General features: G+C 33.4%; 2 protein-coding genes across 2 annotated transcripts in view; one reads left to right on the forward strand and one right to left on the reverse strand.

The window, feature by feature from the left end:
• Positions 1 to 24,270, forward strand: part of LOC115880110 (ventral anterior homeobox 1-like) — a 38,182-nt gene that overhangs the window by 7,615 nt on the left and 6,297 nt on the right. The window lies entirely within an intron of this gene.
• Positions 6 to 21,679, reverse strand: LOC115880109. The gene is made up of 7 exons (XM_030897235.1): positions 21,571 to 21,679; positions 15,371 to 15,497; positions 15,115 to 15,312; positions 14,581 to 14,875; positions 10,570 to 10,789; positions 6,513 to 6,719; positions 6 to 236 (listed from the first exon to the last, which is right to left on the reverse strand). The coding sequence occupies exons 1-7, from the start codon at positions 21,642 to 21,644 to the stop codon at positions 11 to 13; spliced, it is 1,347 nt and encodes a 448-aa protein (XP_030753095.1). The 5' UTR covers positions 21,645 to 21,679; the 3' UTR covers positions 6 to 10.

Genomic DNA, 24,270 nt, shown 5'->3' on the forward strand with positions numbered 1-24,270 from the left:
TCTAAAACGTTTAATTTATGTTTGCATTTTGCGTATTAGACACTTTTTCTTTCGCTACAATAGATGTCCTTAAATTTAAAATCGAGCTCACATCCGAACTATCGTCGAAAAATATGCCTTCCGCATCCACGTAGCTCCTCCATTTTTTACATTGGGCCCTTCTATTTGCTCTGGTCGCTTGTGTTTCCCGGTAAAAACACGGTTCTTCTGGCAACGTATCGGAATATTTCCATTTTCTAAATCGTTTCAATATTTCAATTAATAATAATTATAAATACTTACTAGTTGAAACTCGTCTAATTTCAACGGCCGATGTATTGGAATTGGTCATAGGTATGTAAAATTGCATTAGAAAAGCAAACTACCAACTTAAGCTAAATTAAAATCTCTATACATGACTAAATGCTATACAAGGTGCTACAAATTCGGGGTACGAGCATTGGTATCTCGGTAACCATAATAAATATGAAGATGGTTATATTGGGCCAAAGTTGCGCTTTGGGATGTTCACCAAGATGATGCCATCAAAAAAGTTTCAAGGATTGCTGAGTTTTTTGGAAAAAACGGATTTTTTTGAAAATTAATTTTATTTTTATATATAACTCGGTTTTTAGAAAATCAATTGCACATTCTCATAGCCACTTTATTAGGGCTATCTGATAGTATTTTTAGATTTTCAAATTAGCTGATAATTTGTGAGATACAGAGGCCAATTTATTTTTTTTAAATACGGAATTGCATTTTTTATTTCAGATTTTGAAAGAACTCGGTCTCCTAAGTAAAACGATATGCCACACTTAATATTTTTTTGTTTCAGACATTTGAACACAATTTATTTACACTAAGTAGTCAAGTTCGGCTGTGTTTTTTTAATATTTAATCTATTCATCGTTACAATGTTGATTAGCATTCAAACTTAACAATGACGTGTGGTAAAACATTGAATACGGAAAATCAAATGCAGTAAAATAATAAAAAATAATATAATATAAAAAATCAAATCATTTCCCTGGAAGATGAATTGGAAATTGTAGAGCAGTATAATGACCAGCGAGGTTCCTGGACCTGTCGCCAAGGGGCGGGGGGCATTACTTGATGCCATTTGTAAAAGTGAAATCAATACATTTCAACATTTACAATAAAGAGTACAAAATGCATTCAGAAGTAAAAGAAGAAAATGTGTTCAAAGAGCTATAAATAAAATTGAATGAAAAATAAATTTGTGCAACAAGGAGAGTGGTAACCATTTCGAACATGTAGATCGTTAGAAACTAGTTGTAGTTGATTTTTTTTCACAGCTATTATGTCTGGTTGACAAGTGATCTCGGGAAACTAGTTTCCAAGAGGTTCACTGTGCGGGCTAACATTGTAAAACTTTACGGACTATTCGGCAAGTTCCCAATATTGCAGACTTCTGACATTCAAGTAGATAGGATGGGTTGTTAAGATGGAGAATTTTGAGATTTTTAGAAAAGCTCTTATGGAATAAACCGTTAGCTGAAATAATGAATGGAATTATATGTACTTTATTTAGGTTATAAACCAGTTTCAATTGGTAATTCAATTCACTGTACTTAGCAATCTTTTCTAAATAAGTTCTCTGCACATTTTCATCAAGTGGCACACCAATATCTATAATCCATCCATGCTTATTCTTTTTGTCAATAACCACTATATCCGGTCTATTGTGGGGCACCGCAGTGACAGTTATAATCGGAGTATCCCAGTATATGACAGTATCACCATTCTCCGCCTTCCATGCAGGTATGTATTTGTGAGTGGGTTTGAGATCTTTTACTAACTCAAAGTTTTTACACAATCCCTGATGAATCACCTTACACACCATATTATGTCTAGCCAAGTACTCTCCGGGGGCCAGCGGGGAGCACCCCCCTATAATGTGCTGTATGGACTCAACTTCTTTCCCGCACATTCTACATTTATCTGATTCAATATTAGTGCCTTGAATATTTTTAATGTATGCTCTGGTAGGGACGACTTGGTCTTGTATAGCGTGAAGAAATCCTTCCGTCTCAGGAAAGAGATAACCTGATTTTAGGTAAGTGCAGGAAGCTGGAGCGTCTTATTATAAATAGCAATTATTTATAAAAATTATGATTAATATGATGCATATGATTAGATCGTAAAATTCACAATAAAAAAAATAAAAATAATATCTTTAAATTGCCGACCTGGATATCATTTATTTGAATCTCTTAATTGGCTCGATTTTCCTTATTCATTGTTAATTAGCCCTGATTATTATTGTTGTGATAATTATAATCAGACTAAATAATTTAAAAAACCAGAGTCGGACTTGAAATTATTTTAAATAATAATTAAATAGTTTCGTTGTTAAGGTACCCAAAACAAAAAAAAAGGTATAAAGTGTGGCATATCATTGTACTCGGGAGATCGAGTTCTTACAAAATCTGAAATAAAAAATGCAGGTCCGTATTTAAAAAAATTAAATTGGCTTCTGTATCTCAAAAACTATTGCTAATTTGAAAATCTAAAAATACTATCAGGTGACTCTAATAAAGGGACAATAAGAATGTGCAATTAGTTTTTTGATTTTCTAAAAAGTAACGACAGGAAAAAATAAAATTGATTTTCAAAAAAATCCGTTTTTTTCCAAAAAACTCAGCGATCTTGGAAATTTTTAAAACTTTTTTGATGGCATCTTGGTGAACATCCCAAGACGCAACTTTGCCCCAATTTAACCATCTTCGTATCTATTACGGTTTCCGAGATACCAGTGCTTGTACCTCGAATTTGTAGCACCCTGTATATAGGGTGGTCTAAATTGTATTCGGAAAAATTCGCCAGAATTTTCTGCAGATAAAAATACATAAAAAGTTCGTCTAAATGTATGCCCTAAAAAGCTTCATTTCTGAGATACAGGCTGTAGAAGTTTCGATTTTTTCCAAATAATTTTTGAACTAACTATTTAAAAATTAAAAAAGTATATATTTTCGACATTCATATAGTGACAATCATAACAGTGACAATCATAAACACTATTTGACTGGGACCAAAAGCAAAGGCATGGTTTAATGTAAATATTACTTTTAATGTAAATATTACTAATTAAAATGTTAGTGTCTTCTTCAAAAGCCAATATCTCAAAAAAAAGCTATTGTGATGTACCAAAAAATAATCTACTGTGAAAAGATGCAACTAGATGATGAAATTATTTTCAAATTCCCTGCTTTTTTAACATATTCAACAGGGCCAACTTTCACCAAAATGACATGTTTTGTTCCCTCGTATAATTGACAGATGGGAACTATCATTTTTAATTTAGAAGGAGTTACTAAAAAGTCAAATAATTTAGCTACAAATTGCTTAAAAGATAATCAAAATAGGCTCACTAGAACAAAATATATAAAACTTTATAATAGTCATTATAGGTATGTATAAATTGACTTATTTTAATATAATATTTTCACACATATTCTCATATAGGCTAGATGCAGCAGATTTCAAAGCTGCAATATCAATCAAATTAGATATAAAAAACGAGATTTGGTATGTTAATATATAATAATAATAATAATAATAATAATAAATTGTCTTAATTGTACTATAAAAAAAATATAGTCTGTCCAACGAGAACATCCTTGACAGTGATAGATGTGTCTGTCATTTTAATTTCAAAGTAGTTTATTTTATTTTACAAAGAAATAAGTTGGTACAACTGGAACGCATAGCAGGAAATTAATATATTTAAAATTTGACTGACAAGTGATTACTTCAAAATATTGTGAAAAAAAAACTGTATAAAACTGAAAAAATGTAATAGAGTTATTTTATTCAATAAAAAACGGTATGTGTTAATACAAAACAAACAAGAACAAGACACCACATACCAAAAAAATATAAAAAAAGACTCTTACTTTCAAGCTTTATGAAAGTTCCCGCATTTATGATTATTTTTATCAATATAACTTATGTACGAAATACAAATTTGTAATATCCCACAGGAATAAATAAAACAACATAAATAAAACAAATTATTTTGTTAATAATAACACTTACCATAAATATTTTATACCTTAAAGGTTGATTAATTAACTTTAATCTTAATTTTTTTAAACCAGTACCTTTTAACATTATTTTTCGGCAGTACTAAAATCCATTATTTACCTATCGTGCGATGTCGATATTTTACAGCTACTCCAGTGTTTAGTATGTGTTTAGTATGGTTCATATTCGAGAGGCACTTATCTACTACGGCCAGATGGTATACGAACTTTATTGATGGTAACTTTATTGGTGTATAAGACTTTCCGCCTGGGAATATTAACTATAAACACAAACCATAAACTCCGTTCTGGGTCTACAATTAATTTTCACTCGATTTTTCCTCCACTTGACTTCAAAAGACACAAAACACACGTAATAACACGAATCAAAATGCATCATCTTCCAAGACGCCAAAAAAAATAAAAAGTTGACACAAAATTATAACCTATAATTTGGCAAGACTTTGACAAGCGTCAAAAATCTAAAGGCGAGTTCATACGCATCGGCGTCCGTTTGTTGTTTATCGTTCCGTCAAACCAATAAAATTGAAATACGATCTGTCATTTTTGAAATGAACCAATAAAACTGGTTAAAAACAACAAGAGACGACATATGACGGATTTATATTTAAACCCATCCATAGTTAACTTAAAAATTATTAGAAACTTTTTTTAGTAAAATAAATAGATTGGATCGTCTGTCGAAATCTTGTCGAAATCAATGACTAAAGAATACATGGACATGTAACGGTCATATACGGGCTGCAGCAAAATTTGTGACCTTTAGACGCCATTTTTTTGGACATAACGAATGAATCATCAGCTGTTCATCAGCGACAATTTTAGCGATTTTTAATAGTTGGGTATGTGTAGTGAACTTTGTATAAACTTTATTACAATGGTAATTTGTTCAGCTTTCAAGTGTAAAATGCGCAATGATAAGAAAGATCCAGGAGTTACGTTTTATAAGGAAATAAACAGTCCACTACACCATTTTAGCGTTTTTTTTTATTGAATTCGATAATTATTTTTCTGATATTATATGTACTGGATATGTCCTATACGTCGATACTAGTTTTGTACCTTTTGTTAAAATTTTAATACGTTTTTTTCGTAATTAATTAGTATGATACCACAGGACACACCAGAGGCGTAGTGAAAATATTTATCAAAAATATAAATATCGCTTCAAGCGGCTATGTTAAGAAAAATATGTGCCACGGCACTATTTGGAAGAATGGTCACAGTTTGGTCTCGGTTGCTATTTGTCCTTGTATTCTTTAGTCATTGGTCGAAATCTTACCTGAGAAAAAAAACAGAGTATAGTTACAATTTGTGGGCGAAGTTTAGCTGTAAGCTATTCTACCACTTAACCCAAACATAAATTACATTTTCTTATATTATGTTCAATATACTTACAATATACAATATTAAAAAAAAACATAAATAAATTATCCAACATGATGTTAAGAAAAAATAAAATAAAACAGATAACAATATGCATAGATTATACTATAAATTCATTATGTATCGGAGGTTAGGAAATATCGTTTTATATTGTATCTGAAGGATGTAAGTGACAGATTTTTAAAATTTTCAGGTAATGCGTTATATAGTTTTACGGCATTGTATGTAAACGAGCGACTAAAAAGCGATGTTTTATGCTTTGGTATTGTAAATTTGTTTAAAAATCTTATAGGCCTTTGTACTATGACATAAATTAGAAATGATTGACGTATTCAATTATTTTTGGTCATTTCCTGTTTCACCGGAAATAACTACAACTTTTGATTTCTAAATGACACCCTCGGTATTTTTTTACTTTATTCGATAGAAAATGATATTCTGAATAGAATGTCATATCATATGTCAACTTTTGACATTTCCGCATATGGTTTATATAAAATTGTAAGATGCGGTTCATAATGAAAATTTGACTCGAAATACCAAGTATGCGGTATCAAATTATTCGTAAAAAAATGCTTTTTCCAAATATGCCAATGAGCCAACCTCGTTCCATTTGAAAAAATTGAGATATGATTAAAAATACGATTTTGGAATTTTTTATCCGGCCAGGACAAGACACTAAAAACATTAAAAGATCAAATCTATTTTTCCAAGGCTCCTTGATTAAGAATTAGTGTTTTTAACATAGCCATGGCACTCTAGATTGAAATTTAAAAGACCATTTTTTTGAGGAAAAATATCAAAAGTTGACATATGATATGTCATTCTATTCAGAATGTCATTTTCTATCGAATAAAGTAAAAAAATACCGAGGGTTTCATTTAAAAATCAAAAGTTGTTGTCATTTCGGGTGAAATAGGAAGGGACCAAAAACAATTGAATGCGTCAATTAATCCTTATTTATGTTATATACTAACATACCAAATCTCGTTTTTTTATTTGAAAAATTAAAAAAGTTATAGGGGTGAGCGTCTTTTGAGACGCACCGGGTATAATTTTTATTTATTTTTTACTTACGGATCTATTTTTCTTGGAGGTAAATTAAATTCGCCGATTTTCATTAGACTGCTTATCTTTACCGTGGTAGAAATTTCTTTTGGTTTCAAAATCGTGTCTAGATATTTTCTGTCCACTCCCAAGACCCCTACAGCAATTCCAGATTCTACCAATAGTTCTTCTGGAGCTGCGTAAGCGATCTCTAGATACCGTATTCGTTCGTCGGCTCTGTAAATATGCAATCTATATATCTGCAAAAGCATATTTTACGGGGCGGGGGTAGGAGGACAGCAATTGGCTAAAATAAATTTGATCGTCCTGGACAATTTATGCAATATAAGAATGAATATGTTTGGTTTGGTATGGCCATGGTAGAATACTACTACTGTTGTATAATACTACTGTCTACTAATACTAACTAATTTTAGTACTAATACTACCGTACTAGAATAGTGCACAAAACATCCCCCTTTAGAACTCTAGAATCTGTCGTGTTAAGAAATTAAAGTAAATGAACTGCCACCTCGTGATTGTTCACAGGGTTAGTCTTATACGTAGTCTTATCGTACTCCGGCTGATAGCCATTAAAGAAAAAGTTCTAAAAGGGGATTTTTGTGGAATAGTGTGGGATTATATGCGTACTCTAAATACATTGGAGGAGCCTAATTGTCCAAAGTGCATCTCTGTTCACAGACTCGAAGGCTTTTGTTAGATCGATGAATGCAACATAAAGTTTAGACTGCTGCTCTTTTACTTTTTCCTGTAGTTGGCGGATGAAAAATATGGAATCGATGGTGCCGCGGTTGGTACGAAAACCCGCTTGCGATTCGGGAGGGATTTTTTCTAACAGGCGGTTTGACATAATTTTTCGGTTTGATTTTTCGGTTTGACATAAGTTTGGAGTACCCAACAAATTTCTTACAGTGTATAAAAGCCTCTATAATAACAACCAGTCAAGAGTGTCACATCATGGATCACTGAGCGATCTCTTCCTGACAAATACAGGAGTTAGGCAGGGATCTGTCTTAGCGCCTCTCCTATTCAACATATTCATGGCAGCGCTCTCCATTATAGTGGACAGCAAACTGCAGGAGAGAGGATTGGGCGTACCATACAGATATGACGGCAGTCTGTCCAACATAAAAAGACTCAGGGCAAAAACACGTACAAAATTCATCACAGAACTTCAATACGCTGATGACTGCGCTCTAATTGCAAATAGAGTTCCCAACCGTCCCGGTTTGGCCGGGATTAACCAGGAATCAGAAAGTTTGTCCCGGCGAAAGTTTTGCCTTGGCCGGGACCTGGAAACTAAAAAAGTGTGTACTGCACACATAATATCCCAAGCAGCATTTTGACGTCGGGACAACGTTGTGTCACGCGACCAAACGTCGGGGCGCAACGTCGGCACAACCTCGTGCCAACCCTAGTCTGCACTAGTTTGGAGAATAATTTTTGGGTCGAAACGACGCGCGACGTTGGATACCGACGTTGGCTAGTAGCCTAATTTAGTACAAACTGCAACGTTGTTTAAAATCCTAATTCACAGAAATATAAAACTATAATGATATGGCGTCTAAGTCGCGTTTTATCCTAAATTGGGATAATTATAGTAAAAATATTATTTTTATGATTTAGTTAGAGACATATGCCAGATGGCAGTAAAGGAAAACAAAACAAAAGTATTTAAGTGTGGATGTTTGTAGATCATAATTATTGAAACACTTTAACCGACTCTGTAACTCGTTACCCAAGGCAATAAAGTTAAACGCAAACAACTTTATTGATAAATGTATTGTTTCTACTTTGAAAAATACTAATGGGCCTTAAAATTAAAGAAGTTTAAAAAATTTCTTGATTTTTTTTTTAGTAAAATGGGAATAATTTATTCGCAGTCGAAAAAAATTGTTTCCGCGTGATGTTTAGGGTCAAATATTTCAAGTTAATGTATTAAAAAAGCAGGAATTGCTATTTTAGGAACGAAACATTTTCTTATTCAACAACATGGCAGCTTTCACTTTGTTGTTTTGGAGATTAAGATGGAGTAGTTCGAGTAGTCGCATACTGGACTAATAAAGTCGCAGTTCAGCCTTAACAGGTAGTATACTAGTCGCAAGATTGCCTAATTTAGTCATCCTAGAGTCTACCTCGTGCCGCCGTAGTTTTATCCGAGTGGATAAAGTATCGGTAATATGTCGATGTATATTTAAATTTAGTTTTATATGTACCTTTCTTATCTTTAATTAAGTTTTTTTATAAAAACAAAAATAGCACTGAACTGTCTGGCTGAACAGAACAATGAGTTGAAAATTTAAAATTTAAGGTTATGGTTCAATACAGTTGCAAAAAGGTAGTGGCTCGACGTCCTACCAAAGTAAGAATAAGGAAATCTAAACAACGTTGGAATTAGTAAAACAGACGACGTTTGCATAACGTTGGAATAGGTCCAGAAAGTGACGTCGGAAAACTCTTTATTGCCCAACATTGTAACTACGTTGTCCGAATCACCTAAAGATCACTTAAGCAAAAATGGTTACAAGACAACGTTTATTCGACGTCGCAGAAGCTTTTACATTGTTGTAATACTAGTTCAACGTCGGCACAACGTTACAACAACGTTTACATTTATTTTAATACCCAAGGTACGGAGCTAACTATTTTTTGTAACTAATCCAACGTTGTGTTTAGTAAATATGTGGTCGCAAGTCGTGAAAATGCTACTTGGGCTACTACAAAAAAAAATTGCTACTACTTTAATTTCTAATAGTTATTGTTTTGTTTCGATTATTGAAAAGCTTAAAAATAATTGTCCCGGAATCGCCGATGCTCAAGTTGGGAACCCTAATTGCAAACACGTTACAACAATTACAAGAAATGTTGAACACACATACCTGGGCATACGAGGCTTTGGGCCTTAAGCTAAACATCGACAAAACCAAAATCATGTGCACTCCCCTTGAAGATCATAACAATGCTATAAAAATTGGAGAAGAACTATTGGAATATGTAGCGGAATTTAATTACCTCGGCAGTTTGATTTCGGAAAAGTCCAATATCGAATCTGAAATTCAGCACAGGATTAGCAGCGCCTCAAGAGCACTCTGGAAATTAAAAGACAGGGTTTTCTACAATCATGACTTGAGTACAAAAACGAAACTTGCAGTGTACCAAGCAATTATAATCCCCACCATGTTATATGGGAGCGAAACCTGGGTGCCGTACCGCCGACACATGAACGCATTAAACAAGTTGCAACAGAGACACCTTAGACAACTCTTAAGAATCCGGTGGTTCAATCATGTCTCAAACGTATCGGTCCTTGAAAAAGCTAACTGCGAGAGTATTGAAGTTATGGTTACAAAATCCCGCTTAAGATGAGCTGGTCACGTATGCAGAATGCAAGAAAACCGCATACCAAAATCTCTCCTTTACGGTGAGCTTGTAGACATACCGTAGAGGAGGCCGGGTGGACAACTCAAAAGGTACAAAAACATTTTCTACGAAAACTTAAAGGGGATTAACATGCAGAATGAGTGGGTAGAAGCAGTGCACAATAGAACTCAATGGAGAAGAATTGTAAACTCAGTTAACACCGACAACCAAAAAGTAAAGGGCAACAAAGCAATGAGATTTTTGAATGTCCGGAGTGCGGTAGGTAAATAACATCGTATCGGGGTTTTCAGTCACAAAAAAGTTCATGAAAGAAAATGCCTTGCGTGACCATCTTTGAAGCGTGTCGAATATTCGTCAGCGAGTAATGGTAGTATGTATGTATGTATGTGGAGGAGCCTAGTAATTTCAGCTTAGCCTGAGTACCGGAGCAGGAGGATCATACGAGCATCGCCACATCAAAAATCTAATCTATTAGGCCAGTATTACACTATCAAATTTCTTTGTCAAAGATTTTATTTTGTCAAATAATTTAACAGTGTAATATGTGTGATTTTATAAAATATTGTATATTAACACTGTCAATTATTTCATCAAATATCTTTTATAAAAGATACTTTGACAAAAAAATTTGATAGCGTAACACTGACCTTAAAGAGGTCTTATTAACTCTTGGTTGCTTTCTTACCCCTTTATATTTTTCAAACCAATTGCCAACATTCGATAATCGTGATTATCGAAAATAATTTCCTGTATTATTGGAGATCTGTGAAGTAATCTTTTCTCATTTTTGAAAGCTTTGCCAGTAAGGAGACGCTCTTCTTCTGAAGTTGCTTGGGGCAGAGGTACCCCCGATGATTCAACAGGACTGAAACATAATGTTCTCAACAATCTATTAGTTTCTCTTTCTAAAATTAAATATTATCAACTTATTAACTTCACATTTATTGTCAATGTGTAATTTGTGTCACTAAAATTTTATAGTAATGATGAGCCAGACTGGTCTTAGTTTGTACAGGGTGTCCCATTTTGGTTGAAATCATACGGTATCTACGTTATAAGTAAAGTTTTTTGTTAAGTTTGTCCCACTTTTTTTCAAACGAAAGATGCTGTCAACAAAATTTTCATAGCCCTAGCTACAGGGTTCTAAAAATTTTGCAATTTGGGATAGTATCTCCGTTATTGTGGATGATGTCGAGAAGGTGAAAACTAATTCTTGTAGAACTTTATGCGTAGAATATAGGGGCGTAGTCTGTTTTTTTACGAAAAAATATTTTTGAAAATATGAACTAGAGTTATGTCTTTTCAAATGGAACATCCTATATATTTATAAATCATTCGATCCGTCTTGTTATGAGCTTCACAAAAATATATAACACTCTATATTTATTTTTACTATTTACTGCAATATTTAAAATATATCATTTTTTTATTAGTGGGCTGTGATAAATGACAAAAAAATCAAAATGGAATTTACTAAAATAGTCATACACATATTAAAATTTTATTTGGGATTGATATATTTTACTTTTGAACTATTACCACTGAATCTCTGAATATATTTTTATAACGGAATTTATTACAACGAGATGGGTTGGCAAATATCAAAAAGCTTGCATTATTAAAGCATTTTCCAGGTATTCGACATTGTTGTAGTTGTCACGATAGATTTCATATTTCAAAAATCTCCAAAATCATAAATCGAGAACGGACAAATCCGGGAATCAGGGAATCATCATATGGGTCCATTGGTTCCAATTCATTGATTTGAGAAATAATAATTTAACAAAATTCTAATACTTTCAAAGTTGTGAGGGGGAGCCCCATCTTGCTGAAAGTATATTTTCCGTAAATTAGCTAAAGGAATATCTAAAAGTTCCGGTACGATAGCTTCCAATATTTACAAACAGCGGTAGAGAATTAAGTTTCCCTAATATACAGGGGGTCCGGAAATTAATGCAACAAAATTTGGTCATAGATTCTTGAAAAAAAATAGGTAACCCGTATTTTTTATTGTTGGCCAGTGGCCCCCCTTTTCGGATTTACAGCCTCCTGAATTTCGCCCCTAAAAAGAGTTTTTTTTTAATATCTCAGGGCCCTGTTGGACGAAAATCACTAAATTTGGTACACGTTGTTTTACCATAAAATGACATTCTTTGATGCTCTTAACTAACTTTTTTTATTTTCATCAGTGGCGTCCCTACAGTATTTAAACTAAATGTTATTGAAGAAAAAAATGGTACGCCACTGTTTTTTTTAATAAAAATTATTTTCAAAATCTACATTAAATTTGGAACAAATTTGATCTCTTGACTTTCTTTTGTTACGACGCACCGTTTTCGCGTAAAAAAATAAAAACCATTTTCATACATGACCAAATCGCTAAAATTTTAATGTAAATGTTCATAGCAAAATTAAAAAAACGTTTAAAAATTAAGTTTGCTGTTTTAAAAATATTGCCATTGAAATTTACGGTAAAATTTTAGCGATTTAGTCATGTATGAAAATGGTTTTTATTTTTTTACGCGAAAACGGTGCGTCGCGTCGCGTCGTAACAAAAAAAAGTCAAGAGATCAAATTTGTTCCAAATTTAATGTAGATTTTAAAAACAATTGTTTATTTAAAAAGAACAGTGGCTTACCATTTTTTTCTTCACAAATATTTAGTTTAAATACCGTAGGGACGCCACTGATGAAAATAAAAAAAGTTAATAGCATCAAAAAATTTCATTTTATGGTAAAACAACGTGTACCAAATTTAGTGATTTTCGTCCAACAGGGCCCTGAGATATTAAAAAAAACTCTTTTAGGGGCGAAATTCAGGGGGCTGTAAATCTGAAAAGGGGGACCACACGCCACATGCCAAAAATAAAAAATACTGGTCACCTATTTTTTTTTCAAGAATCTATGATCAAATTTTATTGCATTAATTTCCGAACAGCCTGTATAAAAAATTTATTAGTGGCCCCCAAAATAAAACAAGAGACAGGTAGCAGTATACTTATAATAATTCTTTAGTTTCTTTTATTATCAATCATTGCCTACTAATAAATATGATTTTTTAATAAAGACTTTTAAATATTGCAGTAAATAGTGAAAATAAATATAGAGTGATATATATTTTTGAGAAGCTTATGGCAAGCCAGATCATATAATTTATAAGTATACAAAGTGTTCCAATTAAGAAATCATAACTTTAGTTCATATCTTTAAAAATTATTTTCCTAGAAGAACAAACGCCACTGTATTCTACGTAAAAAGTTCTACAATAAACAGTTTTCACCTTTTCGATACCTTTAAAAATAACAGAGATACAGGGGGTGTCCCAAATTGGAAAAGTTCCAAAAAAACTTGTAGCTCAGAAACGCGAGAGTTCAGAGGGCTATGAAAATTTTGTTTACGGCATCTTCCATTTGACAAAAAAGTGGTATAGGTTTGTGTAAACCGCACACTTCTACCTTTACTAATAACGGAGATACCGTATAAGTTTAACTAAAATGGGACAGCCCGTATAAAAAGTAAGACTGACTTGAATAAACTTCACCGGAATATATATGTATACCGTGCTGGCAACTGTTACTTTTGGGTCGGCATTTACATGTGTGGAAGTAAAGCGCATAGGGATTATTAAGTCGGAGTGAGAGAAATGCCACCGACCGGCGCGACGCGCGACGGTATGCTGTTGCGGCGTTGCCGATACGCCCTACCCTATCAAGTAAAGTAAAATCACGATCGCAAACCGTTTATTTTTAAAAGACTTTTTTTTCAAGAGATAACTAGATAAAATCATTAGACCTGTTTCTGAGCATCTGAAATGGAATTATAAGGATATCGTTAGGGTGTCATTTTTTTATAACGAGAAAACGTCAGTAATCGCGATAATTTAAAAACTCAACTTTTTAACACATAACAGGCTATCATAACTCAAGAACCACTTTAGATATTGAAACTTTTTTTTATTTTTAAGATCGGAAATTTTACAATATGTTTACATAAGAAAAAATCGATAAGGTTGTTTTTTCCATTCAAAAATTGTAAACAATCCATCCATTTACTTTTAGAGCATAGCAATTTTCAGCAATCGTGTAATTTTTTTATTGATAAAGATTTTCACATACTGTCTACAAAGAAAATACAGCAGAACTATTAACAAAGTTCTTGAAAAAACTACAATCTATTATTTCTAATAGATTTCGAGATATCGATTTTGAATTCAGAGTTCTAATAGCGCGACCACTATCGAACACCCACTCAATTCCACTTATTTTTACCAAAAATGCAAGTGTTTCTAGCTTGCACTTAAAAAATTCAAGCTATACGGAAAATTACAACGACTCGTTAATAAATAAACAAATCAAGTATCACGAGACGTAATTAAATCGTGAAGCTGAACGCATGACGTACACTTTTCCCTAGAACTTTAAGTACTGACAGAGGTATTGATTGGGTCGACCGGTTAACTGCGACAAATCTTCTATATCCCCTTCCACGTCTCTTAGCGATGTGCACAGTTTCTCGGTTTATTTCATACGTTTGGCAACGTGTTTACTGTCCTCTCTTTGTTCAGTACATTATAAACGCATTGTACTCTTCTTACATACGGAAATCTCGACCCAAGACTAACCTTTGCCAGCCCTTAGTATAATATAATATACAATTTAGTAGCATCTGAAAAATATTTTTATTAACAGTTAGTTTACCTAATAATGGAAGGTTTTTTCGAAACAGAGCTATCCATACTACTTTCACCGTCATAAAACACAATATTTCGAACAATTTCCTATCTTTGTCCGAGAGGGAGTCGTTGTTTTTGTTGCTCATGTGATGAAACATTTTCACATCTTCTAGGCCCAACAAAATAGCGGCGTAATCTCTGGACACCATACTACGCAGATCGGCTAAATTGTCCCTTATTTCATCTTCTAGAACTATTACACGAGGGTGGCGGAGTTGTCGAGAAGTTTCTGCTCTTCTTCTTTGCATTCTGTTCCAAATCTATATACCAATGTACCGGGTAGTCCATTAGTCTGAGGAAGTCCAACATCGTTGTTGACGAAATTGAAAAATAATATAACTGGGCGCTTTTTTTCGATGATATGCTATGTATTGACCGAGAGTAGTTGTTAAAAGTAAACTTAAAATATAAAAAATTCAAATTTGTCTGGATTTTGTTGGTGTTAAAATAAAAAATTACACTAAATTACATTCAATACACATGTGATAACAAAATTTACCTGCAAATAATATTGAAAGTAAACAATCATTGATCTCAAAAATCGATCCATGACCGCTGTATGGAAGTATGATATAAATTCCAAAGACAAGTCGCTCACTTTTGAAGTAAATATGGCAACATCTTTGACGTCTTGTATAGTAGCAACAGCGACATCGCCAACTTTAACTTTCCTCTGATAATGTTTCCGAAATTTTGCCTATTGTTATAATAAATTTGAATAGACCAGAACAATTTGAAATACTTAAGTTACATACTTTAGCGTAACCGTCTAACGTATCCATAACTTGAATTTCGATATCTATATTTTTCCGACCAGAAATAGAACGTGATATATTTGAACTTCGACTGCAATTTGAAGCAACCTGTTGGATCGCATCTTTCCTAAAAAGAATAATAACAATAACAAAGAAATTGATATCACTAAAACAAAAAGCGTCTCAGAATAAATAATTATAAATGCATATTTGTACTATAGTAAGTTTACTGACATTGCCAATATGCCGATGTTAAATGAAGACAATGTCAACAACAGCCCGAGTCACTTATGCATTTATTATCAGCATGTCCAACTCATACTGTCACTAGTTTGATCTAACGACATAATTCCGTATTTCTGTGTTAGTTATCTAATTTTATCATTTGAGATAATCATTTGAAATACACTGACCGGCTTATTCTGAATGGCATGGTCTAACATTTGAAGAAATTTCTCAGTTTCAATACACCAGAATACACTTCAATATAAGAAAAATGTTCAACCATTGATTTCTCATCAATGCTTGAACATTTTTCTTCATTTTAGTAAGCACAATCTTCAGATTGTCACCCCGTGACAATCCAAGGACACTGTCTCCTCAATAAACACCTCAGTAGATTGAAGCTAAGAAACAACTGCAAATGCAGATTCTGTGGGGAAAATGGGGAAACACCAGAGCACCTCATCACTGAGTGCGCCGAGACGACCACCATTCATGCTATAAACTTTGGTATGACTGATATCGGAGTTGGAGAACTAACCTTTGTAAAACCGTTTCAGATATTAGCTTTTATCCAAGCTCTGAGACTGTATGATGAGTTTATAAATCGCAGATTTATTAATAGCAGACCTTGCAGTCGAATATTGTTCTTTTTAGAACCTTTTTTAGTGCGAAGTGTCCAAGATAGATTAATAGCCGTAAAAAACTCAAATCGCAACTTTATTAAAATATTTTGAACGGGAAAGCGGTAGTACCCTTTATGTCCCTTAAGCGCTGTAAGAAGGTGAGTTTTGTTGATGTAAATGATAACTGTTTATATATTTATAATTAACTAGCGTGCACCAGCGACTTCGTTCGCGTTGCAAAGCAAGAATTTCCATTAACATACAAACTGGATAAAATTTTCTCACATTTATGTCAGGATGAGAAAAAAACAATATGACAATATTATTATATAACTTGATAATATTTGAGGGGTAGTTTCATCTCGTTCGAATTTGACTTTCGAAAAATCCGTGTGCCAAAAATAAGCTTCGTAGTAAGAATCGTGGTTAAGAAATTATCGAACTTTTTGGAACACCCTGTATGACTTTTTAAAAAATTTCAAAATATGTAAAAAAACCAAATAAATTATGCTTGTCCAAGCGTTTTCCCGAAAGACTAACCGTTTTTTAAATAACAAATATTGTAATATTTGAGGGGCGTTTTCACCCTCTTGGAATTTGAGATTCGAGAAACCCCTCCTTATCGAACCTCTAGACTCCACAGTCAATCCGTTTGCCAAAAATCAGCTTTAAACGTCAAGCAGTTTAAGCAGAATCGTGATTACTCAATGGTCATATTTTATGAAACACCCTGTATAAATTTATAAAATATCTTAAAATATGTAAAACAACAAAATAAAATATACGTGTTTAAGAGTTTTTCCGAAAAACTCACCGGTTTTTAAATAAAAAATATTTTAATATTTGAGGGATAGTTTCACCCCCTTAGAATTCGAGTTTCGAAAAATTCCTTCTTATCGAACCTCTAAAGTCAATCTGTTTTCCAAAAATCAGCTTTTTACGTCAAGCGCTTTAAGCAGGATCGTGATTAATCAATGACCAGATTTTTCGAAACACCCTGTATACATTTTTAAAAAATCTTAAAATATGTAAAAAAACAAAATAAAATATACGTGTTTAAGCGTTTTTTCGTAAACTTGACCATCTTTTAAATAAAAAATATTGTAATATTTGAGGGGCGGTTTCACCCTCTTAGAACTGGAATTTCGAAAAATCCCTTCTTATCGAACCTCTACACCCTAGAATCAACCTGTATGCCAAAATTGAGTTTCTTACGTTGAGTGGTTTGAGCAGGATCGTGATTAATCAGTATGTCAGTCACTTAAATATTTTATATATTAGTATAGATTTAATTTTATTTCCTAAAATATTTTGATTAAAAGAAAATATGTAAAAGTGGGCAACGCTGTGCCGGTCAAGTTTAATCACGTGACTAAAAGTTTATTTGATATGAACTATATAGTCTGTCCAACGAGAAGATCCTTGACAGTGATAGATGAGTCTGTCATTTAAATTTCAAAGTAGTTTATTTTATTTTACACAGAAATAAGTTGGTACAACTGGAACGCATAGCAGGAAATTAATATATGTATTTAAAATTTGACTGACAAGTAACTTCAAAAAATGTGAAAAAAACTGTATAAAACTGAAAAAGTGTAATCGAGTTATTTTATTTAATAAAAAACGGTATGTATATATAAAATATATACATTATATAATAATATATAATGTATATAAAAAACAAACAAAAACAAGACACCACATACCAAAAAATATAAAAAAGAACTATTTCTTACTGTCAAGCTTTATGAAACTTCCCGCATTTATGATTATATTTATCAATATAACTTATGTTCAAATACAATTTTGTAATATTCCGCAGGAATAAATAAAACATAAATAAAACAAACTATTTTATTAATAATAACACTTACCAAATTTTATACCTCACAGGTTGATTAATTAACTTTAATCTTAATTTTTTTAAACCAGTACCTTTTGACATTATTTTTCTGCAGTACTAAAATCCATTATTTACCGATCGTGTGATGTCGATATTTTACAGCTACTCCAGTTTTTAGTATGTGTTTAGTATGGTCCTTCTACCATATTCGAGATGCACTTATCTACGACGAGTATACGAACTTTATTGATAGTAACTTTATTGGTGTATCTGTATAAGACTTTCTGCCTGGGCAGCGAGTATTAACCATAAACTGTGTTCTGGGTTCTACAGTTAATTTTCACTCGATTTTTCCTCCACTTGACTTCAAAAAACAAAACACACGTAATAACACGAATCAAAATGCATCATCTTCCAAAACGCAGGTTATTTGACAAAAGTTAACACAAAATTATAACCTATAATTTGGCAAGACTTTGACAAACGTCAAAAATCTAAAGGCGAGTTCATACGCACCGGCGTCCGTTTGTCGTTCATCGTTCCGTCAAACTTACGTCAAACCAATAAAATTAAAATACGATCTGTCATTTTTGAAATAAACCAATAAAACTGGTTAAAAACAACAAGTGACGACGCATGACGAATTTATATTTAAACCCATCCATAGTTAACTTAAAAATTATTAGTAACTTTTTTTAGTAAAATAAATAGATTGGTATGGGACGTCATCTGCTTTTCTTCTGTCATCGTCTGTCGAAATCTTACCTCAGAAAAAAAACAGAGTAGTATAGTCGATAAGCGCTCTGCTCCATAAGAAAACATTAGTTACAAACTTGCAACTAAATAGTCAGCCGACTAAAAATTCTCTGTCAGCGTACGGGCTAATAATTTTTGGGGATCCGGGACAACTTACGTAAATCCAGGATTTTCCCAGGAATCTCGGATGTCTGGCAACCCTAGGACTAACTGATTCAATGTTCCTCAACAAATAACGAACGTAAGAAGTGTGAGAATTTTTCCGTTCAGATTTTCTAGTTTTGAGGAAATATTGAAAGAATTGATTTCCAAAATGAATCCCTTCAATATAGTTTCACTAGTATAGCTATTTACGGCATTTTCGTTGTTTTTAATACATCAGAATATTTTGCATCTCATATGCCAGTTGTTGACATACTTCTCGAACAGCTGGTTGTAATTTTATGGACATTTTATGTTTACGAGTGCAACGGTTGTCAAAAAACTATAAAATAAATATAAAAAACAAAATAACAAGCATTCGATGAACACAAGCGTATTTTCCGTCTTTCAGTAACGACGCGACACCTGATTCAGTACGACTAAGAGATGAGAACACACCTTTAGACTATAGGCCAGTAAACGTAGCCGAGTTTTATATGTAAAGGTGGAAAAAATTAGTAACCAACCGATCTCAACGGGAATGTGTAGATAATGATCTCCTATTAAACCCCTCAAAAGTCCCATTCCGTCCCAGTGGGGGAAGTTTGAAAAAAACAGCCGCCATCTTGGATTTTTTCGTTTTTTTCAAATATCTCCGTTTGCATAACTTTTTTCGTTAAAACTAATGACATGTTTTTTGTAGAGAATTAAATTTACAATATTTTACCTTCAATCATTTTCTTTCTAAAATAAATAGTAATTGAGATAGAGCAATTTTTTACTATACGTTTTATAAATTTTCCAATTTTTTCATCAGCTATAATTTTTGCGTTAACAGTATAGTGTTAATATAGATAAACCAAGTATAAATTTAAGCATTAAAACAATTAAAAATAACGTTTAAATATTATTTATTAAGTAAAATTATTGTTAAAAAAATTATTATTAAAGTAAAGTTATTAAATAAAATCTGCTATGGCATCATTCTGAACGTCATTTTCGTCCTCAACTAAAATACAAAAGTTTGTGCAACTGATTTCGTACACTGACCACACTTTGAAGAACATTTAAGACCCAGTTTTCTACAAGAATTTTTAGAGCACTGACTCTCTTTGCTATTGCAAAAAAATAATATTTTAGTTAGGTTAGGTTACGCCACATCGTCTGTTAATTGAATAGGTGTTAGATTGCCTTTTTGATCTTTCTTCTATCCATATTGTAAAGGATCTAACTTATTACAATTCCCATTCTTAAATCTAAAAAATACAACTTATAATATTTCATATAATAGATATTACTACAGTTACCTGAAAGTATAGTCTGTCCAACTAAAAGATCCTTGACAGTGATAGATGTATCTGTCATTTTAATTTCAAAGTAGTTTATTTTATTATACAAAGAAATAAGTTGGTACAACTGGAACGCATAGCAGGAAATATTTAAAATTTGATTGACAAGATGACAAGTGATTACTTCAAAATATTGTGAAAAAAACTGTATAAAACTGAAAAAATGTAATCGAGTTATTTTATTTAATAAAACCGGTATGTGTTAATACAAAACAAACTACATACAGAAAAAAAAAGACACTACATACCAAAAAATATAAAAAAGAACTGTTTTTTTTACTTTCAAGCTTTATGAAACTACCCGCATTTATGATTATATTTATCAATATAACTTATGTACAAATACAAATTTGTAATATTCCACAGGAATAAATAAAACAACATAGGTAAATAAAACAAACTATTTTATTAATAATAACACCTACCAAATTTTATACCTTGAAGGTTGATTAATTAACTTTAATCTTAATTTTTTAAACCAGTACCTCTTGACATTATTTTTCTGCAGTACTAAAATCCATTATTTACCTATCGTGTGATGTCGATATTTTACAGCTACTCCAGTTTTTAGTATGTGTTTAGTTTGATCCTTCTACCATATACAAAGATGCACTTATCTACGACGAGATGGTATACAAACTTTAACGATGGGGTGTATAAGACTTTCTGCCTGGGCAGCGAGTATTAACCATAAACTGTGCTCTGGGTCTACAGTTAATTTTCACTCGATTTTTCCTCCACTTGACTTCAAAAGACACAAAACACACACGTAATAATACGAATCAAAATGCATCATCTTCCAAAACGCAGGGTATTTAACAAAAAGTTGACACAAAATTATAACCTATAATTTGGCAAGACTTTGACAAGCGTCAAAAATGACAAAAATGTAAAGGCGAGTTCATACGCATCGGCGTCCGTTTATCGTTCATCGTTCCGTCAAACCAATAAAAATTGAAATACGATCTGTCATTTTTAAATAAACCAATAAAACTGGTTAAAAAACAACAAGACACGACGCATGACGGATTTATATTTAAACCCATCCATAGATAACTTAAAAATTATTAGAAACTTTTTTAGTAAAATAAATAGATTGGTATGGGACGTCATCTGCTTTTCTTCTGTCATCGTCTGTCGAAATCTTACCTGAGAAAAAAAACAGAGTATACTTTATTCTTCTACCTACTACCTTCTACCCTCTTCTACCTACTAATTTGTAAAAATACCAAAGAAAAATATAATAGAAATGTGAATACTAACCCTGTGAACATAACTCCATCGTTGTATTGGTCCCATACCCAAACTCCATTCTTGTACAGTACTCTATCAGTCATTTTATATCGTCTAAAATATGGGCAGTGACAGCTCTGGTGACAGTTCTGACATAAGTAAATGGCAGATGAGTAAAAGTTTTGTCATATTTAGATTTTGGCAGAAGTGTCTGTGGAAAACAATGAGGCTTATAACATTCCGTTGCAAAACCAGGTGAACCAGACCGGTAAACTACGGTAAAGTGCGGTTCCTGAAAAGCATCGGTTAAATTAATACGAAACGGTTGGGTAAAATATTGGAAATCTCAAATGTTGACGTTTTCTAAATTTCAATACCTTAATTATTAAATTTATCTTTTACTCATTTTTAAAGTATGATGTTTTTAATGTATCTATTATCTGCTTTTACGCTTGATTCTTCTTTTCAATGGAGTTTAATATTGAAAAGTACCCTATGGTCTGTTATGTAGGTTACCCACCGTATGAAATTTGGTGGGTACGCTATGTGAGTAACGGTGTTCACGGTCCCACCCTGCAAAGTTCGATACGACATTTCGTTTAAATCTTCAACAGAGTGGGACTAAAGATTTGATATTGAAGAAAAATGAGGGTCGATTTCGGCATAATTGGCGACGGGCTACAGGATGACGCCCTCGACGGACGTTTCAAACCGATGCCTATAATGGAAGAAATCATCAGGATTTTTTTAAATTATGGGCCGATTGGAACCAAATTCTGCACGTGGATAGAGGTAACCGAATGGGGTCTATGGACAAACGGGCATTTTAATACAAATTTTGTGAAAGCAAATCAAATTATTTATTAATTTTTAGTTTATTACTTTTTCAACATTTTAAACTATCTACACTTTTTCTAACATGTCCTTAAAATCCTTTAATTTAATAGCTCTGCCGTTAGTAAGACAGAGAAACAAATATGCACACAATTTTTTTCCATAACAAGGGGCCATCCTTTGCCGGAAACACTGCGACCTGTGAGGTTTATTGTGTTTGTCCCCTTTCTATATCTGCACCCACAAAGACTTCCTTGATCCAGGTTGAGCTTGTTCAGGTAACACTTGACAGCCATGTGTCCTGTCAAGAGGCCTTTTGTAATCCGTACTTTATTCCTGCTAAGCATTAGCAGCTTTTTGCAGTTCTTTTGCGTGGACCTGTGGGCTCATAAGCGCCCCAAGTGCCGCTTGACTGTCTGAGCTTAGATTGATGAGCTTACCTAAATAAGCTAACCTATGAGCTTACCTAAATAAGCTCTTCTATTGTTTTCTCTCGCACATTGTAGAATGGCGAATATTTCTGTCTAGAATACGGTTGAGTGTTTACCCAAGGAATAGGATAAGCTTGCTCTTGGTGTTTCCCCAAATACTACAGCTTCTGTTCCTTCAGCGGTCTTTGGCCCGTCTGTATACCGGGTTAGTCCATCCTGAAGGAATGTTATATCTGTCCACATTCCTCGATCCATTTTGTTCTCATCGAATGGTTTGTATAGTGATAAAGAGGAGTCATTTTGTCCGATCTCATTTGGAGTAATGAATCTCCCATCTTTAAGTGTCCTGTTTCTGTCCCAGAGACAAGACACTTTGTCGTCGATACAGTCCCATTCTTGCCTCCGCGTTGATCACTATGTGAAGATGCGAAAGGTCCAGAAGCGCCTCCATTGATGCAGTGGGCGTTGATTTCATCGTCCCTGTTATGCTCAGACAAGCAAGTATTTGCACCTTACTAAGGTTGAGCATTGTTATTTTTTGCATTACCTTAGGCCATACCAAGGATGCATATATTACTGAAGGCCTCACTACTCCAGTGTACAGCCAGTGCACCATCTGTGGTCTGAGACCCCAGATTTTTCCATGAAGTCGTCTGACTACCGCTAGTGTAGTCACCGCTTTCCTTGTGACATTTTCCAAATGTCGGTTCCAGGTCAGTTTGGTATCCAGCATGATTCCTAGATACTTGACCTCCCCCGAGAGAGGAATTCCATCACCGCAGAGTCTTAGGGTAAAAACATAGTGGAGCGACGAGGCTAGAGGCACAGCGACGAGGTAAGAGACAAGATAAGCGACGCGACAGGAGACACGTACATAATAAGGAGACAAAAGTTGAGATTTATTGCTCGACTTTCCAAATTCAAACCAGTATGTACAATGTTCTCCGACAGTGAAGATTAGATTTTATTCGATAATAGCCACTTCTGCCCAAAGTTCGTCTAATGCATAGCAGTTTCTGTGGTCTGGATGAGATGCATTCCATAACGCACGCCTGTTACATATGTTATTATATTATTCTCAGCCATTGCAAATGATAAATGTTGTCTATATACCAGTAGTACTCCTACTTAATGATACCAGTCAACCGAAAAAAGACCACACGCATTCCAGCGTCAACGCGACAAGAAATCATATTTTTATCTCGACGCGCGTCTCCTCGCTTGTCTCGTCGCTTGACGCTTCGGCAATCTCTTTACTATGTTTGTCTCCATTACAATACACGATCAAATTCAAGTCGCGACGCTTACCTCGTCGCTGTGCCTCTAGCCTCGTCGCTCTACTATGTTTTTACCCTTAGAAGTCCTGGTCCTCCAAAATTCTTCTTTTGGTGAAGGGGATTATTACAGTCTTTGTAGGACTAATATTTAGTCCCTTTTAGGCCCTATCTTCAGGGCCCTTTGCATT

The sequence above is a fragment of the Sitophilus oryzae genome, unplaced genomic scaffold (assembly GCF_002938485.1).
Source record: "Sitophilus oryzae breed Bouriz unplaced genomic scaffold, Soryzae_2.0 scaffold_1614_pilon_pilon, whole genome shotgun sequence".
Taxonomy (NCBI): domain Eukaryota; kingdom Metazoa; phylum Arthropoda; class Insecta; order Coleoptera; family Curculionidae; genus Sitophilus; species Sitophilus oryzae.